This window comes from Engystomops pustulosus, chromosome 2, assembly GCF_040894005.1.
Source record: "Engystomops pustulosus chromosome 2, aEngPut4.maternal, whole genome shotgun sequence".
Taxonomy (NCBI): domain Eukaryota; kingdom Metazoa; phylum Chordata; class Amphibia; order Anura; family Leptodactylidae; genus Engystomops; species Engystomops pustulosus.
The window spans coordinates 147,996,628-148,022,156 of record NC_092412.1 but is presented as its reverse complement, the minus strand read 5'-3'; the positions used below and the strand labels follow the sequence as shown (position 1 = coordinate 148,022,156).

The 25,529-nt window shown below is 45.5% G+C and overlaps 1 protein-coding gene across 2 annotated transcripts in view; it reads left to right on the top strand.

Moving 5' to 3' along the window:
* The first annotated feature begins 12,494 nt into the window (after positions 1-12,494).
* Positions 12,495-25,529, top strand: part of LOC140118650 (uncharacterized) — a 40,199-nt gene continuing 27,164 nt past the window's right edge. The window contains exons 1-2 of one of the 2 annotated variants that reach the window (XM_072136812.1): positions 12,495-12,573; positions 22,592-22,863. In XM_072136812.1, coding sequence (XP_071992913.1) covers positions 22,687-22,863 — 177 coding nt within the window. In that variant the 5' untranslated portion in view covers positions 12,495-12,573; positions 22,592-22,686. Of the gene's footprint in view, positions 12,574-22,591; positions 22,864-23,534; positions 23,622-25,529 lie in introns of those variants that run through there. The other variant, XM_072136815.1, reaches the window with a different exon arrangement.

The following is a 25,529-nucleotide window of genomic DNA, read 5'->3' as shown; positions in this document are numbered from 1 at the left end:
GTATATATGGGCACAGCACAGTACTTCTACTCCTATCCTGTATATATGGGCACAGCACAGTACTACTACTCCTATCCTGTATATATGAGCACAGTACTACTACTCCTATCCTGTATATATGGACAAAGCACAGAACTACTACTCCTATCCTGTATATATGGGCACAGCACAGTACTTCTACTCCTATCCTGTATATATGGGCACAGCACAATACTACTACTCCTATCCTGTATATATGGGCACGGCACAGTACTTCTACTCCTATCCTGTATATATGGGCACAGCACAGTACTACTACTCCTATCCTGTATATATGGGCACGGCACAGTACTTCTACTCCTATCCTGTATATATGGGCACAGCACAGTACTACTACTCCTATCCTGTATATATGGGCACGGCACAGTACTTCTACTCCTATCCTGTATATATGGGCACAGCACAGTACTACTACTCCTATCCTGTATATATGGGCACAGCACAGTACTTCTACTCCTATCCTGTATATATGGGCACAGCACAGTACTACTACTCCTATCCTGTATATATGGGCACAGCACAGTACTACTACTCCTATCCTGTATATATGGGCACAGCACAGTACTACTACTCCTAGCCTGTATATATGGACACAGCATAGTACTACTACTCCTATCCTGTATATATGGACACAGCACAGTACTACTACTCCTAACCTGTATATATGGACACAGCATAATACTACTACTCTTATCCTGTATATGTATATGTGCAATACCTCCTGACCCCCCTTATTATATATTGTGCCCCCTTTCCATACTGTATATTTCCCCTAGTTTCCCCTGTATATAGTCTTCTAGTGGCCCCTTGGAGTCCCTTATTATAAGTTTTCCCTTACCACTGTGACCCCCTATGATATATTAAGTCTAGAAGAGGAAAAATAATAAAATTCACTTACCTGTTGCAGCGCTCCCGCGTCCTCCGCGTCGGCCGGTGACAGAGGAACTCTGAACAAGGCGCACAGCAGCGCGGCAGCGTGACTGCATCATCACACTGCCGCGCATCAGGGGTCACAGTGCGACGCGGGCCGGGACAAAAAACGGCCGCGTCGCACATTCACAACAACGGCCGCTTAATACATCAAAGATGGTACTCGAGTGGCCGCGTACGGCCGCATCGAGTACCAGAGCTATCCCTCACTGGCAGGGGCCTCCATCCCAATCTGAGGGGAGATATCGGGGGTCCACTGTGGGCCAGTGCAGCCTTGCTGGCAGAGCCCCCAGATGGGGATGGAGGCCCCTGCGTAATGGAGGGTTCGGGGGCCCACCGGAGGATTCTCCGGTCCTCCGGTGGGCCAGTCCGACACTGTATGTGAGGGAGCGTGCGGTCAGTTGTTTTGTAAGGGGTATATATTATTTAGGAGCACAGTGTCATTATCCAGGAGACTTTATACCGTGACTGTGGTATTTTTAGGGATGCTGAGTGGAGATATGCTGCAGGGAGCTTAAGATACCTGGCCGTGAATTCAGCCGTGATATACGTCAGAGAACCTGGAAAAAAGTCCTACTGATGGAAGAGATGGTCATCCATAAGGTACTAGATGCCACTAATGACTCTCGGAACCTGTAGTCAGTCACACAGTGTCAGGGAGCTGCCTGTGGGGATGTTAATTGTTAGTAAAGTTTTCAGCATTTACTGAACAGGGAGCGGGCAATGGAACGGGGGGGGGGGGGGGGTCAGCATTCTAATATTCGCCTCAGGCAGCAAATATGCTAGAATTGGCCCTGCCTAGTGCCCATCTTGCTGCATGCGATGCAGCATTAGTTGCACCACTTGCTTAACTGCTTTAGGCCCTACTACTGAGAGTGTGATCAGTACCAATCATTGGTCCATTCTAACAGGCAGTGAGATGAGGGTCTGAAAATCTCTTTCTATGTAGTTGTAGAGATGGACATTTCTTTTCAAAACAGACACTTAGTAGGGAAGGAGATAACGCAGCGGAGATAAAGATGCTCCTAGCATGCTAAATCTTATTGGTTGCCTGCAGAAAAGCAGAAATAATTTCACAGCCTGTATACAAGGGGATTAGAGAGAGGACCAAATTACTGAGCATATATGTCTATGATGTACTGGGCACAGTAATGATATAACAGCACTCGAGACATGGGACCAATTACTTGATTGATTAACATTTTTGGGTGATCTAGATTTATGGTATGTTAGCTGTTCAACCTTTGTCAGTCAGACCATGTCTTAGTCAGCCTTAGTAAAGCCTTCTAATGATTAACATGCTAGTTATACTAATAAATGTCAGCAGCAGAACTAGGGACTCAGAGGTCTTAGGTTAAAGGTCATAGGGAATATTTGGCAGCTTACACATCAATAGATTTATATGTATGGGTTTAAGGTAGCAATGTTTCAGTAGCTACTTCATTTCTGGGACAGAAGATATGAAGAAGATGAATGCATACTTTCCATTTGCCAAAATATGGATGGTTATATCCTACTCCTGCACCAACACAAAGGTGTAAAGTTACTCCCAATCTCATACGTGTTTATATCTAAACGCATGCAAACTAGAAAGAGGGTAATAGCCCACCAGTCGGACATTACAAACTAAACCCTTTTGCTTTATTCAGGGCTTGATCAACTCTGTACATCATCTAAAGGAAAATTAGTTATTTTCAGGAGAATTATTCCTTAGTATTTGCTGCCGTCTACTGCTAATGTTTCTGATGTTGGCATTATAATGTGTTTATCCTTCTCTGCCTCAAGGTCAGCTATTGGTTGATAGGCTGAATTTCCCATCACAGTGGGAGGTTATAAATATCCCCTCTAGCTGGTATTTCAGAAGAGTCTATGCCTGTTACCAGAACACAAGGCCTGCCGAGAGCAGCAGCTTCCCATCCATCAGGCCTGACACTCTGGCTCTCTACAGAATCTTCCTAAACATGCTGCCCTAGCAGCCAAACTTATCCTCCAGCCCCAAGCCATAGGACCAGGACTGTTAGCTACAATCAGACTGCTACCCAGTGGACCAAGCAGGAAGGTAACTGAATGAGGAACGGGGTCATGAGGTGGGTAACTGAATGGGAAGGGGGGACATAAGCGGGGTAACTGAATCAGAAGTAACTTTATGAGGAGTGGGTACTTTAGGGGGTGTAACTGAATAAGGAAGGGGGGCATGAGGGGGTAACTGAGTGAGGTGGGAGGGAGGTTATAAATATCCCCTCTGAGTGAGGAGGGGGACAGCATAAGGGTTTTTTTTTACTGAGCACTGTGGGGGGCATATTGAGGGTGTTGAGGGGGCCATTACTGTGGCCTGTTTGTAATGGGCTGCACATTACTGTGGGCTGTGGGGACACTACGGGAGGCTGTGGTGCAAATTACTGGGTCCTGTGTGAGGACATCACTGGGGGTTGTAGAAGATATTACGGGGGCTGTGGAGGAAATTACTGGAGGTTGTGGTGACATTACTGGGGCCTGACATTTCTTAAAGCGCATTCACACGTTGCATTTCCAGTGAAATAGATGGGTTGGTAACCAGCACCTGGTGACTTGTATTGTTTAAACGCAGGACAAACACAATGGGTCACATTTACTTACGCGTCCAAGTCGCGATCCCCAATCCGGACTGTCTGACAATGATGTACTGTGCCGCGAACCACGTAGATTGTGCCCCTGATATCCTGCATGTGTCGCTCCCCGCTCAGGTCCGCCGGAGTTCACCATCTTCTTCCCAGTGTATGTAAGTGCATTGTCTTGAAACACAATTTAAAAGTTAAATCCCGCACTTAGTCCGAATCAGTCGGATCGTCCGACAGCCCATCCCTTGATTTGGGTTGCATGAAAGGCGGTGCCAATGCGCCAAAATCCGGTCGCATGGGACACAAACCCCTTTTAGATGTGCCGCAAACCGGAAATCAGCGGAATACACAACGAAAGTGCGGTCTGCGGACCCTTAGTAAATGAGCCCCCATGTGTGAATGCTGCCTTACAGTATTTTGGTAGAGTGCTGCAGGTAATAGCAACGATAACACTGTCCACCAAAATGTAGGGTCAATGAAGAGCATAAGATCTGTGTGGTAAACTCCACAGGATGGACATGTGGCTGAAGAGGATACATGGTGATCAGGGGCATAACTACAGTGGTAGCAGCCATAGCAGTCAGGAGGCCCCATCATCTGACCTGACACTAAAGAACGGAGGATTAGTACCATTATATGCATATTAGACTGCACATTGTACAGCATAATATTTATACAACATATGCAGGGGTGCACCTAGCTTTTTTGCTACTTGTGGCGAACTTCAAAAAGTATAAAGTATAGAATGGGATACATTGTGAATCCTCTCACAAGTATCATTACAACAGAGAAGAAAAATGCAGTGTGAACACAGCCTTATCTGCAGTACAACTTATACTTCATAGCGGCAGCCAGGGTCGGACTGGGGTGCCTGGGGCCCACCAGTGAAATTGATTTTGGGGGCCCACCTACTACTACATATAAATATTATGGGATGAGGGAATTTGTAAGCACTAGCGGGGGCAGTGAAGCAGAGGATAAGCTAATCCCTTTCTCCCTCCCTCTCTGCTAGAGCTCGGCTCTTGGTTTGTGTACAGGGGCTGCAGGAGTGACGTCACCTCAAGGCATTAATGTTAGGGATAGTATAAGAGTTACCCCTGGTTTCCTGGGCTTTCTGTTGGTGGCTATGCTGTGGTTAGGGATAGTATAAGAGTTACCCCTGGTGTCCTGGGCTTTCTGCTGGTGGCTGGGCTGTGGTTAGGGAGTATTCGCACTGCACCAACCTTCCAATAAGCTAATTCTGAAAACCTTTATAAGAACTGATGACAATAACCCTACTCTGGGGTTCACATTACATAGACAAGTCACCCCAGGCTCTCTGACACTATAGATACAACAGTACATACTCTGAGAGCTGTCTCACACTAGAAGGTAAGTCAGGGATTACAATACTGATCGGACACAGGAAGAAGTAGCATCTTCTACCTTACAAGTGACATGTCTTCTCCTTCACATCCAGAATCATCGTAAAATCTGTTTGCAGAATTTTCTGGCAGATGTGTTCAGCTCTGGGAAGCAGATCCCCCTCACTGCGACCCTAAAAATACCACAGTTACTTACAGTATAATTTCACCTGGAAAAAACAATGTCATACACACTGCCCCTACCCCCAGATTTTAATAAGGCCGCCCAAACAAACAGCCACCGCCCCTCCATATTTTATTAAGGCCCCTGATACACACTGCCAACCCCCCTCCATATTTTATTAAGGCTCCCCGTGCACACTGCCATCCCCCCTCCATATTTTATTAATGCCCCTCATGCAAACTGCTATCCCCCCTCCATATTTTATTAAGGCCCCGCCCCATACATGCTGCCATTCCCTCCGGCATCTAAGGTTTGAGTGTGGTGCACACACTCAGTGATAGTACTCAAGCAGCGGCTTCCGGCCGCATCTAGTACTATTGCAGCCATTGGCAGAGGCCTCCCATGCAGGGGTGAAGAATTTAAGCCTTTATGTTGCCCGAGGCGAGCCATAGAGAGACATCCCCCCCCCCATATATGTAATATATAAGGGAGTGTCAGGACCAGATCCATCTTATTGGTTTGGTGTGAAAATAAAGCAATGCAAAATGCATACAGAGTACCGCCATGTAGTACAAAATGCATACAGAATGCCACCATGTAGTACAAAATACTTACAGCGTAACGCCATGTGGTAAAAAAATACATACAGCGTACCGCCATGTAGTACAAAATACATACAGTGTACCGCCATGTTACATGAATACATACACTGTACCGCCATGTAGTACAAAACAGATACAGCCAGGCACAGCAACCACCGTGTCACGGGTGCTCCCGCGATCCCTGTCACGGATTGCGGGCGCATCCGTGCTCCTGCATGTGCCCCCGCTGCTGCCCGGTGTCTCTTACCTCTCCCGGCTCCTGCGCTTACTCGGACTGCCGTGCGCAGCACAGCGGAATCAGCTAGAGCAAGTCACCGCCATGCTACAACAACTACTTGCTACCCAACATCAGCAACAGTCTCCAGAAGCGGCCGCTGCGACCCCTGCTACCCCGGCTTATCATCCTGCTGCTGAACCCAGGCTACGCCTCTCTTTGCCCGGCAAGTATGATGGAGATCCTAAGATGTGCAGGGGCTTCATCACCCAGTGCTCCTTGCACATAGAACTCATGCCGTCGCAATTTGCCACAGAGCGGTCCAAGGTGGCATTTGTCCTCAGCCTTCTTTCCGGGAAAGCCCTGGCCTGGGCTACTCCGCTTTGGGACAGAGATGACCCGGTTGTGTCTAGCCTCACTGCGTTTCTGTCAGAGTTCCGGTCAGTCTTCGAGGAACCAGCACGAGCCTCCTCTGCGGAGTCTGCATTGTTGAACTTGCGTCAGGGCAACTCATCGGTGGGAGAGTACGCAGTTCAATTCCGCACCCTGGCTTCAGAACTGGCTTGGAACGATGCAGCCCTCATCGCTACATTTAAGAAAGGGCTCTCTGCGCAGGTCAAGGACGCACTGGCAGCTCGGGATCTTCCATCTACTCTGAGTGACCTCATCACCTTGGCCACTCGAATTGATGTCCGGTTTAAGGAGCGAGCTGAGGAACTACGATCCGAGTATCCCCAAGGCCGTGTTAGACGCATTCCTCGCCTGGCGCCAGTCTTCCAAAGGCCGCTCCAGGTCCCGCCTGAATCTTCTGTTGAGGAACCCATGCAGGTTGACCGAACCCGGCTCACTCTACAAGAGCGTTCCAGACGACGTCAGGAGAACTTGTGCATGTATTGTGCCAGCCCACAGCACTTCGTCGGGACTTGCCCTGTACGTCCCCAACGCCCGGGAAACGCCAGCACCTAGGCTTCTCAGGAGAAGCGTCCCTAGGTGTGAATAAAGCTTCTCCACGCTTGATTCTCCCTGTACTCCTCAGCATTGGCACCGGTACTCCGGTCCAGGTTTCTGCTTTCCTGGATTCGGGCTCCACAGCGAACTTTGTAGATGCTGCACTGGTCGCCCAGCATCACTTCCCGGTGGTTCGTCTTGAGAAGCCCTTGTCCCTTGCCTCAGTCAGTGGCCAGATTCTCTCCGTGCCTATCTGGTTTCGCACTGAACCCCTGCTCCTTCAAGTTGGTGCATTGCATAAAGAGAGACTCTCCTTTTTTGTGCTGCCACAGTGCACTTCTACTCTCCTGCTGGGTCTCCCCTGGTTGCAGCATCATGCCCCTGTTCTGGACTGGTCTTCTGGGGAGATTCTCAGTTGGGGTCCGGATTGCCCCTCACGCTGCATGACGGTTCCACATCCGCTTCCTGTCAGGACTGCTACCTTGTCTCCCAAGCCCCTGGAGGGACTTCCAGCTCCGTACCGGGACTTTGCAGACGTGTTTTCTAAAAAACAAGCCGAGATCCTTCCTCCACATCGTCCCTATGATTGCCCCATTGATCTGCTGCCTGGATCTTCTCCACCACGGGGTCGTGTGTATCCGCTCTCGGTTCCTGAGACTGCCGCTATGTCGGAATATGTTAAGGAAAATCTGCAAAGAGGTTTCATCCGCAAATCCTCCTCACCAGCTGGCGCTGGTTTCTTTTTTGTTACAAAGAAAGATGGCTCTCTCCGCCCCTGTATAGACTATCGCGGTCTTAACAAGGTCACCGTTAAGAACCGCTATCCTTTGCCGCTTATCACGGAGCTATTTGATCGTCTGCGGGGTACAAGAATTTTTTCCAAATTGGATCTTCGTGGGGCCTACAACCTTATCCGCATCAGGAAGGGTGACGAGTGGAAGACCGCCTTTAACACCCGTGATGGGCATTTTGAATATCTAGTTATGCCCTTCGGACTTTGTAATGCGCCAGCAGTTTTCCAGGAGTTTGTAAATGATATTTTCCGGGACTTATTGTACAGTTGTGTCGTGGTGTACCTGGACGACATCCTTGTGTATTCTGCCAATCTGGAGTCCCACCAGTCTCATGTACGGGAGGTTCTCAGCCGCCTCAGGACAAACCACCTCTATGCCAAGCTGGAGAAGTGCCACTTTCATCAGAGGAGCCTTCCATTCCTCGGCTACATAATTTCTGATAGGGGTTTGCAAATGGATCCTGCCAAGTTATCTGCGGTTCTTCAGTGGCCACGCCCAGTGGGACTGCGAGCTATACAAAGATTTCTGGGCTTTGCTAATTATTTTAGGCAATTTATCCCACACTTCTCATCTCTGGTCGCGCCGATGGTGGCGCTTACGAAAAAGGGTGCTAATCCCCGTGTCTGGCCACCAGCAGCAGAAGAAGCCTTCACGAAATTAAAAACTGCTTTTTCCTCCGCTTCAGTCCTTACCCGACCGGATACTGAAAAGCCGTTCCTGGTGGGTGCTGGGGCAGTCCTTACCCAGAAGGGTCCCAGGGGACGAACACTCACTTGTGGTTTCTTCTCCAAAACCTTCTCCTCCACGGAGAGAAATTATTCCATTGGAGATCGGGAGCTTCTAGCCATCAAGCTGGCTTTGGAAGAGTGGCGTCATCTGCTGGAGGGAGCCCGATTTCCAGTCAGCATTTTCACGGACCACAAAAACCTTCAGTACCTTCAGACTGCTCAGCGTTTGAATCCACGTCAAGCCCGGTGGTCCCTCTTCTTTTCTCGCTTTGACTTCCGAATCCATTTTCGCCCTGCAGAGAAAAACATCAAGGCTGACGCCTTGTCCCGTGCTTCTGATGGCTTCCTGTGTCACAGCAGCAGCGCTGCACAGGATGTCCTGCGCAGTGCTGTAAGCAATAGTACATCTGAATGATGCAAGTACTATTGTTAGTAGTAGAGGAGCAGCCTCCATTAAAGGCCCATGCCATAGTGACAGGAGTCGGGGCCCACCGGGGGATTCACCGGCCCCCCTGCGGGCCAGACCGACCCTGGCGGCAGCATTTAATAATCCATGCTGTGTATCATAAAAGTGGTCAGGTGTTGTTCAGGTGTAGCCGGGCTGTGATGGTCCGGTGTTGCAGGGCCATGTTGGTCAGGTGTAGCAGAGGTGATGTGGGAATTAGGCCGCTGTCACACGTTCCGCTCCCATTGCGTTCATAATGCGAATGTAGCACAAAGGGGGAGCTCAACTTGACTCATGGTAGGTGCGCCCCTGCATATATGTCATGTGTATATACACTCACCGGCCACTTTATTAGGTACACCTGTCCAACTGCTCGTTAACACTTAATTTCTAATCAGCCAATCACATGGCGCCAACTCAGTGCATTTAGGCATGTAGACATGGTCAAGACAATCTCCTGCAGTTCAAACCGAGCATCAGTATGGGGAAGAAAGGTGATTTGAGTGACTTTGAACATGGAATGGTTGTTGGTGCCAGAAGGGCTGGTCTGAGTATTTCAGAAACTGCTGATCTGGGATTTTCACGCACAACCATCTCTAGGGTTTACAGAGAATGGTCCGAAAAAGAAAAAACATCCAGTGAGCAGCAGTTCTGTGGGTGGAAATGCCTTGTTGATGCCAGAGGTCAGAGGAGAATGGGCAGACTGGTTCGTGCTGATAGAAAGGCAACAGTGACTCAAATCGCCAACCGTTAGAACCAAGGTAGGCAGAAGAGCATCTCTGAACGCACAGTACGTCGAACTTTGAGGCAGATGGGCTACAGCAGCAGAAGACCACACCGGGTGCCACTCCTTTCAGCTAAGAACAGGAAACTGAGGCTACAATTGGAACAAGCTCATCGAAATTGGACAGTAGAAGATTGGAAAAACGTTGCCTGGTCTGATGAGTCTCGATTTCTGCTGCGACATTCGGATGGTAGGGACAGAATTTGGCATCAACAACATGAAAACATGGATCCATCCTGCCTTGTATCAACGGTTCAGGCTGGTGGGGGTGTCATGGTGTGGGGAATATTTTCTTGGCACTCTTTGGGCCCCTTGGTACCAATTGAGCATCGTTGCAACGCCACAGCCTACCTGAGTATTGTTGCTGACCATGTCCATCCCTTTATGACCACAATGTACCCAACATCTAATGGCTACTTTCAGCAGGATAATGCGCCATGTCATAAAGCTGGAATGATCTCAGACTGGTTTCTTGAACATGACAATGAGTTCCCTGTACTCAAATGGCCTCCACAGTCACCAGATCTCAATCCAATAGAGCATCTTTGGGATGTGGTGGAACGGGAGATTCGCATCATGGATGTGCAGCTGACAAATCTGTGGCAACTGTGTGATGCCATCATGTCAATATGGACCAAAATCTCTGAGGAATGCTTCCAGCACCTTGTTGAATCTATGCCACGAAGAATTGAGGCAGTTCTGAAGGCAAAAGGGGGGTCCAACCCGTTACTAGCATGGTGTACCTAATAAAGTGGCCGGTGAGTGTATATATATGCTGTATCTGTGATGTGTATATGATGTATGGTGTATTTATACTGTATGTGTGTGTATATATGCTGTACTTCTGTATAGGACACTGTGGGGCTTATTTACTAAGGGCATTGTAGAAGGGCATTGTGTCGCACGCGATGGGATTTTGGCGCAATTGCACAGGCTTTCATGCAACACAAATCGGGGGGCGGGCCGGGGTACGATCTGAAGGATTCGGACAAACCGCAGGATTTATTGTTAAAATTGTGTTTTAAACACAAACACTTACATGAGCCAGGAAAAAGAATGAACTCCGGCGGACCTGAGCGGGGAGCGACATATGCAGGATATCGGGCACAGGATCTACGTGGATCGCAGCACAGTGCATCATTGTTGGACAGTCCAGATCGGGGATCGCGACTCGGACGGGTAATTAAATGTGCCCTTGTATGTATATGTGATGTGTATATGCTCTATATGTGTGTAATATTGTATGTTTGAGTGAATAACTGTGTGTTTATGTATATAGGTATATAAATATGTGTGTATACATGAGTGTAAAATGTTTATTTTAAGTTGGAAGGGGGTCCATTCAGAAGTCTGCTATGGGGCTCTGCCTCTCCTAATTACGCCCCAGGTGGGGATGCCTGACCTAATGGAGATGATAGATGACATTTCACCTGCAGTCACTGGAAATAAAGTAGGGATTTCTCCTGTGTTTTCTGTAGCTTCATATAAGTAAAGGTGTTATTGGCACAACCGTGAGGGAGTTATGTACATGAGTTAGCATTACTGAAAGTGTGATACGTATGCATTGGGGCCCATGCCCCGCTTTTTTTTACCACCCTTGCAACATCCCTGTTGAATGACCACATTTTGACTGCTGTACATTTCCCTCCTTTCACTACCGTGTTTCCCCGATAGTAAGACACCCCCGATAGTAAGACATAGTGGGTGTTTTAGGGGGGTAGGCTAATGTAAGACGTACCCCGAAAGTAAGACATAGTTAGAGCTGAGGGGAGCCGGGTGCTGCAGCCTCTTCTTGTCACTGCTGTAGCTCCTGGCCGATAGAAGACTGTGACCGGAGCTCAGCTACTCCGTGCAGGCTCCGATCACATGGCAGAGGAGACAGGGGAGGCAGCGCTGCACAGTGTGGAGTCTGCAGCATGGAGCCAGGGAGAAGCTTCCTGCTGTGTGCTGCTGCCGTCTGTGTTACTGGAGCAGCTCCTCCCCTCCTGTGTAGCTGCTAAACTCTGCTACATCAGTGGGACCTGGAGGGGGAGTGGAGCAGGGGAGCACATGTCAGCCTGGAGCAGCCTCTACTCAGCCCTGCAGTCAGTGACACTGAAAAGTATGTATGTTATGTGTAGTGTGTATGTATATGTGATGCCTGATTTATATTTGAACATTGTGTGCATGTTTATTTACATGTATAATGTATGCATGTAGTGTGTGGGTCAGTGTGTTTGCTTGCACAGTTCTATGGTTTGTGTTAAAACACCCATCCCCCCTGCACTGTATAATGCCCCTACTCACAATGTATAACCTCCCTGCACTGTATGATGCTCCCCTTACACTGTATAATGCCCCCCTTACACTGTATAATGCCCCCCCTTACACTGTATAATGCCCCCCCTTACACTGTATAATGCCCCCCCTTACACTGTATAACCTCCCACACTGTATAATGCCCCTTACACTGTGTAATTCTTGGCACTTGCTTTTATAAAACTGTTTTGTGGTGAATACCATACTGTTCAGGTTGTTAATAAATGTTAATTTTATGGTTAAAACAAAAATCGTTATTTTTCCGCCAATATAAGACATACCCCGAAAGTAAGACATAGTGGGACTTTTGGGGGTAAAAAGAATGTAAGACACTGTCTTACTTTCGGGGAAACACGGTAGTTCTGATAATAAGACAGATATGATACATCATTCAGTTGATTCAGTTGATACATCATTCAGTACAGAGCTAGCCAGCGACATCTAGTGGCAGAAACAAAATCGTCAGTAATCAGTACAAAATAAAGTACAGTATGTTCAACACATTACTCGCCCTCTGGTGGTGGAAAGCTGAACTGGATGCTTCACACAAAAGTCCCGCCCCGCCTTCACATTGCTGGGTACTAGGAAGTGACTGAGAAGTCACTTTCTAGGTAAACGGCTGTGCACTGAGACTGCTTCATGTACTTCCGTCGGTTCTGGTGAAGTTGTGAGTAGATTGTTTATTAGTAATGTTGTTGTTGTAGTAATCTGAACCTATGGACAGGACTGGTTTTAGACAAAGTGGGGCTGGGAAAAACTCAAAGGGGGGACCCAAAATAAAACTATTTTCTGAACAGTCACATTCAGTGAGAGGTTCCCTTTATCCTTGCAAAATCATAACACTGTAGTTTACAAACAGTAGTATGGGAAGGTTATCTGTATTATGGGACAGTAGGAGAATTTTATAGGAGATATATAGCTATATTCACACGAACATATGTGGAACGTATATGCGGCGTATATATGTCCCCCATACACGGCAATGGTCCCACGGCGCCCTACGGAAGCGGTACAGTGCAGCACATATTTCGCTATGGCGTTCATCCCCTCCTCCTCTCCCTGGCGCCGATGTATGCCCACTGTACTATGGTATGGTGGGCATACATTGTGTGAATGTAGCCATGGACAGATGATGGGTAGATTGATGATAGAAGATAAACAAGAAAGATGATATAGATTTAAAGATTGATGAAAGATAAATGTTTAAAAATATATTAAACACAAAGTAAGAAGCTCCTATTCAGTCAAATTCAATTTTTTTTCCAGAAATCAGCAAGAAAATAAGAATGACTTTTTAATTCATACACACTACCACCTTCATGCAACTTTGCAGCAAACACTAATAAAATGCAAAAATTGCATTAAAATTCTAAATTTCCTCTAAAATATGTATAAATCAAGAATATTTATATAAAACAGTAAGATGTGAGGAATTCATACACATGACATGTATATATTCAACAAAATATGCAGCAAATAGGACGTTAAATCCACAGGAGGCGCCAAACATTTTTTGCAGAAAAATTGCACTGAGCTTCACACAGTTATATTTTTGTATGCTCCTTACACAATGGTAACCCAAATAAATAACTATACATATATACACTTTATTAGGTACATTAGGTACACCTGTCCAACTGCTCGTTAACACTTAATTTCTAATCAGCCAATCACATGCCGGCATGTAGACAGGGTCAAGACAATCTCCTGCAGTTCAAACCGAGCATCAGTATGAGGAAGAAAGGTGATTTGAGTGCCTTTGAACGTGGCATGGTTGTTGGTGCCAGAAGGGCTGGTCTGAGTATTTCAGAAACTGCTGATCTACTGGGATTTTCACGCACAACCATCTCTAGGGTTTACAGAGAATGGTCCGAAAAAGAAAAAACATCCAGTGAGCGTCAGTTCTGTGGGCGGAAATGCCTTGTTGATGCCAGCGGTCAGAGGAGAATGGGCAGACTGGTTCGAGCTGATAGAAAGGCAACAGTGACTCAAATCGCCACCCGTTACAACCAAGGTACGCCGAACTTTGAGGCAGATGGGCTACAGCAGCAGAAGACCACACCGGGTGCCACTCCTTTCAGCTAAGAACAGGAAACTGAGGCTAAAATTTGCACAAGCTCATCGAAATTGGACAGTAGACGATTGGAAAAACGTTGCCTGGTCTGATGAGTCTCGATTTCTGCTGCGACATTCGGATGGAAGGGTCAGAATTTGGCGTCAACAATATGAAAGCATGGATCCATCCTGCCTTGTATCAACGGTTCAGGCTGATGGTGGTGGTGTCATGGTGTGGGGAAAATTTTCTTGGCACTCTTTGGGCCCCTTGGTACCAATTGAGCATCGTTGCAACACCACAGCCCACCTGAGTATTGTTGCTGACCATGTCCATCCCTTTATGAGCACAATGTACCCAACATCTGATGGCTACTTTCAGCAGGATAATGCGCCATGTCATAAAGCTGGAATCATCTCAGACTGGTTTCTTTAACATACAAAAGAAGTAAACCTGATTGTCATGGGCAGGCAGAACAGCCACAATCAGGTAATAAATATACACCAAAAGCTTGATCACGAGTGATATACCACTCAGAGAAATAATTTAGCAACAATAAAATACTTTATTTGTAATATGCCAAATGAACTAACAATAAATACAATTACTGGACAAGTAACATATGTTTAAAACTCTGCATAGTAAGTAAATGGCTGGACAAAAGCCTCAAGGTAGGTGAGACAGTCATACAGGCTGTTATAGAGCATCAATGCACTGTAATGCAAGGCAGAAAGACAGTCAATGATAAAACATACAAAATAATATGACCATGACAGTAACAGTTACCATACCCAATAATAACCAGCAGAGGAATGCCCCGACACGTGTTTCGCACTAGGTGCTTTATCAAGGGGAGTGCAGGAAGAAAGAACTTGTGCTTATTTAACTAGCTGAAGGACCAATCAAGGGGGACCAGAACTGAGGACTCAGGTGGAACGTATAGTGATCAACTACATGGGCGTACCTGAATACTGCATTCTTAACCCACACGGTCAGAACGGCGTGTCAGCCAACGAGAAGACGCCAAGGTACTGCGCAGAAAAGTGTTGCTGGATTGAGCAACCAATGCTGCACCGTGAGTAATGAAAGCGGGATCTCACGCTCGCTAGTGAGCTGTGCTGATGCGCAGCAGGAAAAAGTGTCGCTGGATCGATCAGTCCGTGCGACACTAGAATTGAAGAATAGCCCCTGGCTAAGAAAAAAGTGCATGGTGCATATGAAATACTCATAAGTAAAATAAATATAGAACTAGCAGTCAATGTAAAAAAGTGCAAAGTGCATATGCATGACAATGTATAAAATGGAAAAAAAGTGCATGAGACATAATTATAAAGTTATACTAACAGCTGTATAATCCTAATATTATGGTATTTAAAGTGCAAAAAGAGTACATAATGTATGCAAAGACATAATTGCAAAGATGCCCTGACAATACAGTGAAGAAGTACTAATATACTGATTTTATACAGTGCAGATAGTCCTCAAACTGCATACAATAGATACATGAAATGGACATACAGGCTTAAAATACACAAGATGAGTATACAATATTAAGAATGCTGAATAAAATATTAGTGAACATATTACGCGCTTCATAATGAATGCATCAAATTTTAAAAGAGCGCAAAACAACAGTGAAAAAAGAACAGTAATTCAATGAAATATACAAGGGAAAAGGCGTGAACACACAGTGCTGTGCAAAACCCAGTGAAACACTCGTGAAAGTGAATGGGGGTGAGGGGGAAATTAAGGCTGTATAAGACTGATCCTTGGGCCAGTGGAATGAGAAATGGTCCTGGAACTGATGAAAGAAATGGTCCAAAGTTTTAGCTTTGAAAACAAAATAATAAGTGAAAGGCACAAGTTCAAATAAACAAAAGAAAAAACAAGACAGTAAATTAAAAACAAAATTTAAAACCTACACTTGGAAGGAAGTCCTAATAAGAACAGCAAGAAAAGTTATAGGAATGGTGCGAAGCTCAGATTTTCATTGAGACCATGCGGGGTAACCGTGTTCAAGAGATAAATCCATTTGGTCTCTCTCTGGGCCAACACTTTCCTCCAATTACCACCCCTGGCATCTATCAAGACCCGATCTATCCCCCTCACCTTCAATTTGGATGCATCGCATTGGTGATGTTCCTTAAAGTTACGGGGAATAGTCTTCAGTTTGTTCAGATCCATTTCATTTCTGGCTGCCTCAATACCCAGAACGTGCTCTCGAAGTCTCCGTCGGAGTTCACGAGATGTCAGACCTATTTAGATGAGGTCACAGGGACATGTGGCGAAGTAGATTACCCCAATCGTCGTGCAGGTTATCGTGTGTGTGATCCTATATTGTTTTTGTCTGGTGGAATCAAAAAAACCAGTGGTAGTTTCAACATTCCTACATGCCACACAGTCACCACATGGACGATACCCCCATTTCGGCCCACGAGATCCGTACGCATTACAACAGGATGGACTGTTGTGGGTACTCCGGACCAGGAGATCTTTTAAATTTTTGGATCGACGGTAAGTAATGGATGGATTTGTTTGTATATATTGCTGAAGGGTCTGATCAATCCTTAAGATCTGCCAATGCCTCATCAAAATCTCTTTCATTCTTTTCCATTGTGAGTTGAAAGTAGTGATAAATCTCACCTTAGTGTCTCGTTTCTTGGGCTCCATTCTTGGTACCAAAAGATCCTCCTGCTTTGTCCTCTTTGCCCGTCGGTACCGGCTCTCAATAGATCGATTTGAGTAGCCCCGTTCCTGGAACCTCTGTCGCAAATCCATGGCCTGGTTCTCAAAATTCGCTTTGTTGGAACAAAGTCTTCTTATTCTAAGAAATTGTTCGATTGGTATACTGTCTATAAGTTTGGGAGAATGAGAGGAACTTGCGTGAAGTAATGCATTACTTGATGTCTCCTTCCTAAATACATTGGACACAACATTTCCCTCATCATCAATGTCAAATAGAATATCCAAAAATTCCATATTCTTTCTTCCCACTTTATATGTCAGTCTGATGTTCTTCTCATTGGTATTCAAATGCTGTATGAATTAGTGCAGTTCATATTCCGACCCTTGCCACACCATGATCATATCATCAATGTACCTAGCGTATAAACATACATTGTCCACAAACTTCGAAGGATTAGTTATAAACACCTCCCTTTCCCACAGCCCCAGGAACAAATTGGCATATGAGGGGGGCACATGCCGCCCCCATCGCCGTTCCCTGGAGCTGTAGGTAGAGTAGATCCCTAAAAAGAAATAAGTTATGTGTGAGTGCGAACTCCAATAATGATACCAGAAGAGCTGCAAAATGAGGATCTATGTTAGAGGTTTCTAAGAAAAACCTGGTTGCTGCTATACCATCAGTGTGTCGAATGGATGTATATAAGGATTCAACATCACACGTAACAATAACCATGTCTGGGTCAAGGTGTATACCTTCAAATTTTCTTAAAGCATCCGTGGTATCCTTGAGATAGGATGGCAAGGTCTCAACCAAAGGACGTAGATGATAGTCAATCAGAGTCAGTGGGACAATGGGACGTCCCGGTGGGTTGATGAGGCGTTTATGTACCTTGGGAAGTAAATAAAAGGAGGATACCTTAGGGAGCTTGAGATCCCGCTTTCATTACTCACAGTGCAGCATTGGTCGCTCAATCCAGCGACACTTTTCTGGCGAGTGCGTGATCTCACGAGAGTACGTGTCATCACGCCTGTGCAGTAACTTGGCATCTTCTCGTTGGCTGACACGCCGTTCTGACCGTGTGGGTTAAGAATGCAGTATTCAGGTACGCCCATGTAGTTAATCGCTATACGTTCCACCTGAGTCCTCAGTTCTGGTCCCCCTTGATTGGTCCTTCAGCTAGTTAAATAAGCACAAGTTCTTTCTTCCTGCACTCCCCTTGATAAAGCACCTAGTGCGAAACACGTGTCGGGGCATTCCTCTGCTGGTTATTATTGGGTATGTTATCTGTTACTGTCATGGTCATATTATTTTGTATGTTTTATCATTGACTGTCTTTCTGCCTTGCATTACAGTGCATTGATGCTCTATGACAGCCTGTATGACTGTCTCACCTACCTTGAGGCTTTTGTCCAGCCATTTACTTTACTATGCAGAGTTTTAAACATATGTTGCTTCTCCAGTAATTGTATTTATTGTTAGTTCATTTGGCATATTACAAATAAAGTATTTTCTTGTTGCTAAATTATTTCTCTGAGTGGTATATCACTCGTGATCAAGCTTTTGGTGTATGGTTTCTTGAACATGACTATGAGTTCACTGTACTCAAATGGCCTCCACAGTCACCAGATCTCAATCCAATAGAGCATCTTTGGGATGTGGTGGAACGGGAGATTCCCATCATGGATGTGCAGCCGACAAATCTGTGGCAACTGTGTGATGCCATCATATCAATATGGACCAAAATCTCTGAGGAATGCTTCCAGCACCTTGTTGAATCTATGCCACAAAGAATTGAGGCAGTTCTGAAGGCAAAAGGGGGTCCAACCCGTTACTAGCATTGTGTACCTAATAAAGTGGACGGTGAGTGTATATATAAACCAAGCTAATGAGATAGCAAAAGACACTTTTAGATGTGCGCAATTGTATTAGCCGTCCACGCTTCATAAGAATTTTAGTGAGAACCTCATAACATGGGTATAAATAATGGAGGATGGTGTGAAATAAAAACTTTATTCCGGAACCTGTGTGTGTTTTTGGTGTTACATATAACTTTATGGACATGTTCTGGGTCGCGGAGTTAATATGTAGCCACAGTAAGTGAAGAGGATTGAATGTTCAGTGTTTCGCTGAATTTTCGCAAAAAAAAAAAAAGACAAAATAAAATAATAAAATCAGTCTGAGATGATTCCAGCTTTATGACATGGCGCATTATCCTGCTGAAAGTAGCCATCAGATGTTGGGTACATTTTACCCCTGAGGAAGTCTCCAGTTGGAGACGTAACGCGTGGGGAGCCCTCCACCTCCTGATCATTCCACCACCCCGCCTGCATGCTGCTATTTCTCTGGTTTGTTTACCAGGTCACTTGTTATATGTACTAGGGTTTGCCTCCATTACCTTTATCGACTTTTTACCATGTTTACATAGGAGGCATTAATTGACTTAAACCTTACTTCCATGGCAGCTTGACAGATGCACTTGCACTTTATATGTGTCTTTTCATTGTTTAGGGGTGGTTTTGGGTGGATACCACCCATTCAGGAGGTGTTTTGTTTTTGCACCGACCATAGTGCATAACATGGTAGACAATTGTATGTACTTTGGTACAGTTTTAATTGATTTTATATGCATGTTTGTGTTCAGTGTTGAATATTAATAAAATTTGTTATGTTTTTTGAATCAAATCATGTCAGTGGCACACTACTTTTTTCTCTGATTCTTGATGGGTACATTGTAGTCATAAAGGGATGGACATGGTCAGCAACAATACTCGGGTAGGCTGTGGCGTTGCAACGATGCTCAATTGGTACCAAGGGGCCCAAAGAGTGCCAAGAAAATATTCCCCACACCATGACACCACCACCACCAGCCTGAACCGTTGATACAAGGCAGGATGGATCCATGCTTTCATGTTGTTGACGCCAAATTCTGACCCTACCATCCGAATGTCGCAGCAGAAATCGAGACTCATCAGACCAGGCAACTTTTTTCCAATCTTCTACTGTCCAATTTCGATGAGCTTGTGCAAATTGTAGCCTCAGTTTCCTGTTCTTAGTTGAAAGGAGTGGCACACGGTGTGGTCTTCTGCTGTTGTAGCCCATCTGCCTCAAAGTTCGACGTACTGTGCGTTCAGAGATGCTCTTCTGCCTACCTTGGTTGTAATGGGTGGCGATTTGAGTCACTGTTGCCTTTCTATCAGCTCGAACCAGTCTGCCCATTCTCCTCTGACCTCTGGCATCAAGAAGGCATTTCCGCCCACAGAACTGCCGCTCACTGGATGTTTTTTCTTTTTCGGACCATTCTCTGTAAACCCTAGAGATGGTTGTGCGTGAAAATCCCAGTAGATCAGCAGTTTCTGAAATACTCAGACTTTTGAAAGGCATCCAAAGCAAAGCCCAGCCTCTGTGACTACCCCAGGATTTTGCAAGGTAAGTTATAGCACACAATTATATTGTAATGCAAATGCTTAGGAAAGGCAGATTTGCTCTGCAGGTGTGATGGGCTTCTGCAACCTGTCTTTAGTGAAAATGAGGTCCCTGGTGACAAGTTTAAGGCCTTTAAGGCCTCATTCCCAATGGGCGTCTGGGGGGATGTATATGTGGCCGCAAATTTGGGCCGCAAATAGATGGCAATGGCGGCCCGGCAATGGTACGGTGCCATACATTTGTGGCACAGATCTGCACCGTACACAGGGAAAAGATAGAGCATGGAGCTCTTTTTTCTATGGAGGGGTCACCTTCTCTCCCTCTCCAGGGTACAGCTGCTGGAGGGCATATGGCTGTATGAATTTACCCTAAACATGAATATCTCCAGTTCCCTGACACCTAGAAACACAATTTTAGATTCATTTGAAAGAAGAGTCTCCTCTTTCAGGTGGCCCTGGGCAAATTCCCAGTTTACCACCCCCTAACTCCGGCCCTGCCCATATTCTTCACTCCTATCATACTCAGTGGCGTAACAAGACCCCAGTGGGCCCAGTGCAAACTTAGAAGCGGGGCCCCCCATATGTACAAGAATATAATACTATAATACTGCCCCTTATGTACAAGAATATAACTACTATAATACTGCCCCTATGTACAACAATAAAACAACTATAATACTGCCCCCTATGTACAGGAATATAACTACTATAATATTGCCCCCTATGTAAAACAATATAACTACTACAATACTGCCCCTATGTACAGAAATATAACTACTATTATACTGCCCCCTAGGTACAGGAATATAAGTACTATGCCATATAACACCGCCAGCCACTTACCCTCCCCCAGTATACAGCCAGACAGCCCCCCCAGTATATTGCCAGCTTGCCCCCCCCCAGTATATAGCCAACTAGTCCCTCCCAGAACATAGCCAGCCTGTCCCCCAGTATATAGCTAGCCAAGCCCTCCCAAGTATATATAGCCAGCCGGCCCCCAGTATACAGCCAACCAGTCCGCCCAGTATACAGACAGCCTGCCCATCCAGTATACAGCCAGCCAGTCCCCCACAGTATATAGCCAGGCATTCCCTCCGTATAGCCAACCTGCCCCCCACCTGTGTACAGCAGGCCTGCCCCCCAGTATACAGCCAGACAGCTTGCCCCCAGTATACACCCAGCCAGCCTGCCCCCCCTTTATACAGCCAGCCAACCTGCCCTCCCCAGTATACAGCCAGCCTCCCCCCACAGTATACAGCCAGCCTGCCCCCCCCAGTATGCAGTCAGCCTGTTTGCTCCCCCCCCCAGTATACAACCAGCCTGCTCCCCTGTATAAAGCCAGATAGCCTAGCCCCCCCTGTATACAGCCAGCCTGCCCCCTCAGTATACAGCCAGCCTGCCCCCCCTCAATATACAGCCAGCCGCCCCTGCCCAGCATATAAAAATAATAAACAATGAACTTTACTTTCCGACGCTCTCCCGCTGCTCCACTATCTGATGCAGTCAGTCCGGCCGGCAGTGACAACTCTGTTCACGCCAGCGGCTCACAAACTAGGAGCTGCACGAAGCTGTCACTGCCGGCCGGACTGCATCAGCGGAACTGCAGGGGAGTGACGGAAAGGTGAGTTTATTTTTATTATTTTTAGACCAGCCCCAGTGCGCCACTGCACCCCACCCACCAGCTAAGGCCGGCACCCGCCCCGCCTGCTTTCGCCGGCAACCCCTACCCATCCCTCCCACCGACTATCACTGTCCCCTCGACCCACCCACTGGATACCACCATCCCATTGGCACCACCCACCGGCTATTGCCGCAAGCCCCCCCCCCCCACCTGTGTCAGAGGGTATGTATGTATGTATATGTGTCAGACATATTACACCGGTGGAAACAGCACTGTTACACCTCAGGGGCACCAAGTGTCAACAGGGCTGTGGAATCGATAAGCCAAACCTTTAACTCCAACTCTGAATTTCATGAACTCTGACTCCAGCTCCAACTAAATGATCACTGATAAATATGGACATTCCTTCCCAGTGCCTTATTCCTCTAATCTATAGCAGAGGAGCTTCACTTCTGAGCATGTACAGCGCACATTCATCTCATCTATTGGGTCCTCTCCTGGCACTCCGCTCTGTGTCCACACTTGTATACGTTGAGGTCAGGACCCAGAGGCGCCAGCAGTGCAGGACACAGGATTGGTAAGTATTTGTCAGCTGTACTTGTCCTCTCACCTTGTACTTGTCCTGTGGCGCCTCTGGGCTATTCAAAATTCTGTGCAATGTACTGGGTAGCTGGAAAAAATTCAAATGCTGCAAAATTGACAAAGAAATACGCAGTTGACCAATTTTCTTATGGTTTTAATTTTTCCCTAATGTGTTTTTGAGTTTTTAAGCTAATTAAATGATTTGTATGTCATAAATACCTATCATAGAAATATCCATTTTAAGACACACAGAGGTGAGTCATACAGGTGTGAATAGTTTTTGTAATTGTAGTAATTACTTTTTTTCTCCTTTGTGTTCAGCTATCCAAAAATAAATGTCAAATGGAATTCTCCAGTTTCAGCTCACGACAGCCTATGTAAGGTTACATTTCCACCTTTTAAATTGGAATTGAAGAATGAAATCCATCACTTTGTCTATGGCTAATACCAGTATCCTGTATCCAGTCATACTTCTACTACAAGTCTCAGCTTGTCTGGGTCAGGATTATCCCTTTCGTAACCCCTTGCTTCCCTGGGATGTGCGTGTGAAGGATCTGATTAATCGGCTTGATCTTGATGAAATGGTGCTACAGGTAGTGGTCCTTGCTTATGTATAGTATACACATAAATATTTGGACACTGACACATTTTTATTTGGTTTTACCTGTGTTAAAGATATATTCCTCTACAAGACGCCATTTTAGAGATCAAGTGGACATGTTAATCTTAGCCGGGCATTAGGTTGACCTGTGTACAGCCATCGAAATGACTGGAGACTTCATTTTGTGTGAAAGTGTTTAGAAATGATTGTGTCTTCATTAGCTACCTTATCTTTTCTTCAGTTTCTTTGCGTGAAGGCCATGTTGTGACTTATACAGAACACAAGGGCAATAAGTATAAACATTCTGTCTCCCTGGAGACAGTGCTCGGTGTGAGAAATAATGTGTAGAGTTCAACTACATGTTTTGGGAAAGTGAATTTATGGAGAGATATTCATTATGGCCAATAGCATTGCAGTATTCTATCTCCTTTTCATGACCCCTATGCTGATGATATTATGTGTTTTATACATGCGGCTGTGCACTAATAAACTGGAGAGATTCAGCATTTTCTAAGAGACTGGTGTGTTTTGGGTGTGCTCTTGTCCCGGTACCGGGGAGCCATTTTTGGCTATAAAGGGTTCATTCGAAAAGCCACCTTGCAACTGCAGTAAGGGCGGTTTAAGCCCTAGATAAAAATCTCTTTCATTGGCGTCCCTGGGTAGGCATACTAGAATGGAAATTCGACCATCAAGGTGACCTCCGTAAGAGTCCAGGCGGCCAGCGACCAGAATTGACAAAGAGCGCTCGGGGTAAGTCTACTTTATTGTCTGCCTTGACTATCACTTCTGTTTCACTGGCTGGAAGGACTGGGTAAGGTCATCTCCTTTTGTGATATTATGTACTTTGCCTTTAAATGTCCATATATAACAGTATGTTTGCTATAATTGTGGCAAAGAACCACTTGTAAGGGGACTGACAGTGACTGGACAGTGATGGAAGATCTGAGAGTCTGTGATATTAGCTGAAGCTGTGAGACGGGAAGGAGTAACCCTTAGATGTCCGCAATGCTAGAGTGGGAGGTATTCTGTTGTGATTGTCATAGTGTCAGTGATACAGTTATGTCATTAAGGGTTGCCCACAGAAGTAAGTCTCAGAGATTTGCAGAGACCTGCCCTGGTCGGGCATGCATTCCACTCACCTTGGGGAGTCTGAGTGGTCTCGTATGACTGCAAGAACTAGTCGAGTCTGAAGGAGAGCGACTTAGAGGGTCAGTCTGAGGGCAGTGACTTGGTATAGAGTCAGTCTAGTCAGGCAGTGACTCAGTGTAGAGTCCTTTGTGGAAGACTCAGGTGTCTAGTTTCTTTGGGGTCAGTAAATCGAGGTGTCGGCATCCATTGTGAATCCCTCTTGAATCTGTGGGGACAGGTTCCTTTGACAGTATTGTGGTTGTGGACACTTATGATGGGTAGTGAACAGAGTAGATCGATTCAAATGCACTGCGGATTGTTTCTCACATGAAAGGGTTAATACGAAAGTCACCTTACAAATGATAAGGACTGTTTTGAGTCCTAGATAAAAATCTCTATCACCTGATTACTGAAACATATTCAAGATTAGATATATGCATGGGGTTCATTTTGCAAATGTTAGTGGTTAAAGGACCTTTGGTCACATGGCATAAAGTGATAGAGCAGTAATGGCGAACCTTTTGGAGGCCGAGTGCCCAAACTACAATCTAAATCCACTTTTTTACTGCCAACATGGCTTTTTAAGAAGTAACTTATTGCTCCCTGTTCTTCCACATCTTTCAATCGTATCCGTCCCTGAAGCCCCCAATACAGTTGAACGAAGGAGGGCAAATTCAGACTCTTGTTATAGCTTCTCTCCAAGGTCTCTCTGTATAGGAAAAATGGTGGGTCCAGAATGTGAGAGCAGCATCTCTTAGGTTGCCTGGGACTGCAGGAGGGTTTGGTGGATTTGGTCATATTTGGTGAACTTTGTGCTGGGGAAATGGTCTGAGTGCCCACAGAAATGGCTCAGAGTGCCACTTCTGGCACCCGTGCCGTAGGTTCGCCACCACTGTGATAGAGTAATAGCAGTAGGACGTCTCATCTGACTTGCTAAGGATCTGAATGTATACTAGGTAAGATAACAAATTTGTTTTTATGAGGATGTGAGGGAAACAATTTGTAGCTAAAAGAAGAGTGTCATTTAGTTTATAGGGCTCTATGGGAACCCATCACTAGTTGTATTGTGAAATATGTGGTGGCAAGTTTCCCTTAAGGAGGAATCACAGTGTCTGACGATGTCCATGAGTCCAAGACTTTATGCAGTTATTGCCAACAAACTGTTTTCAACTAAGTGTTAGAAATTAACATTTTATACATTTTATTTACAATTATTTAATTTTTCCAATTACTTTTCAGTTCAATTTTTTATCCAATCATTTGTTTCAACCCAGGAAGTTAAGGTTTTCAGTTTTAATTTAAACTACATCTGAATTGTTTTGTCAAAATTTATTGTGGTAAGTACAGAACCAAAGTTAGAAAAATGCCATCTCTGTCCAAATATTTATGGACCTAACTGTACACACAGTATAGTTTATTATAGACATGCATTTTTTCTTTTTATGCCATTTATTGCTATTGTATAAAATAACTTGCTTGGATTGTGTATTATGTTGCAGGTATAATTATTTTAATTAATTCAATCAATTA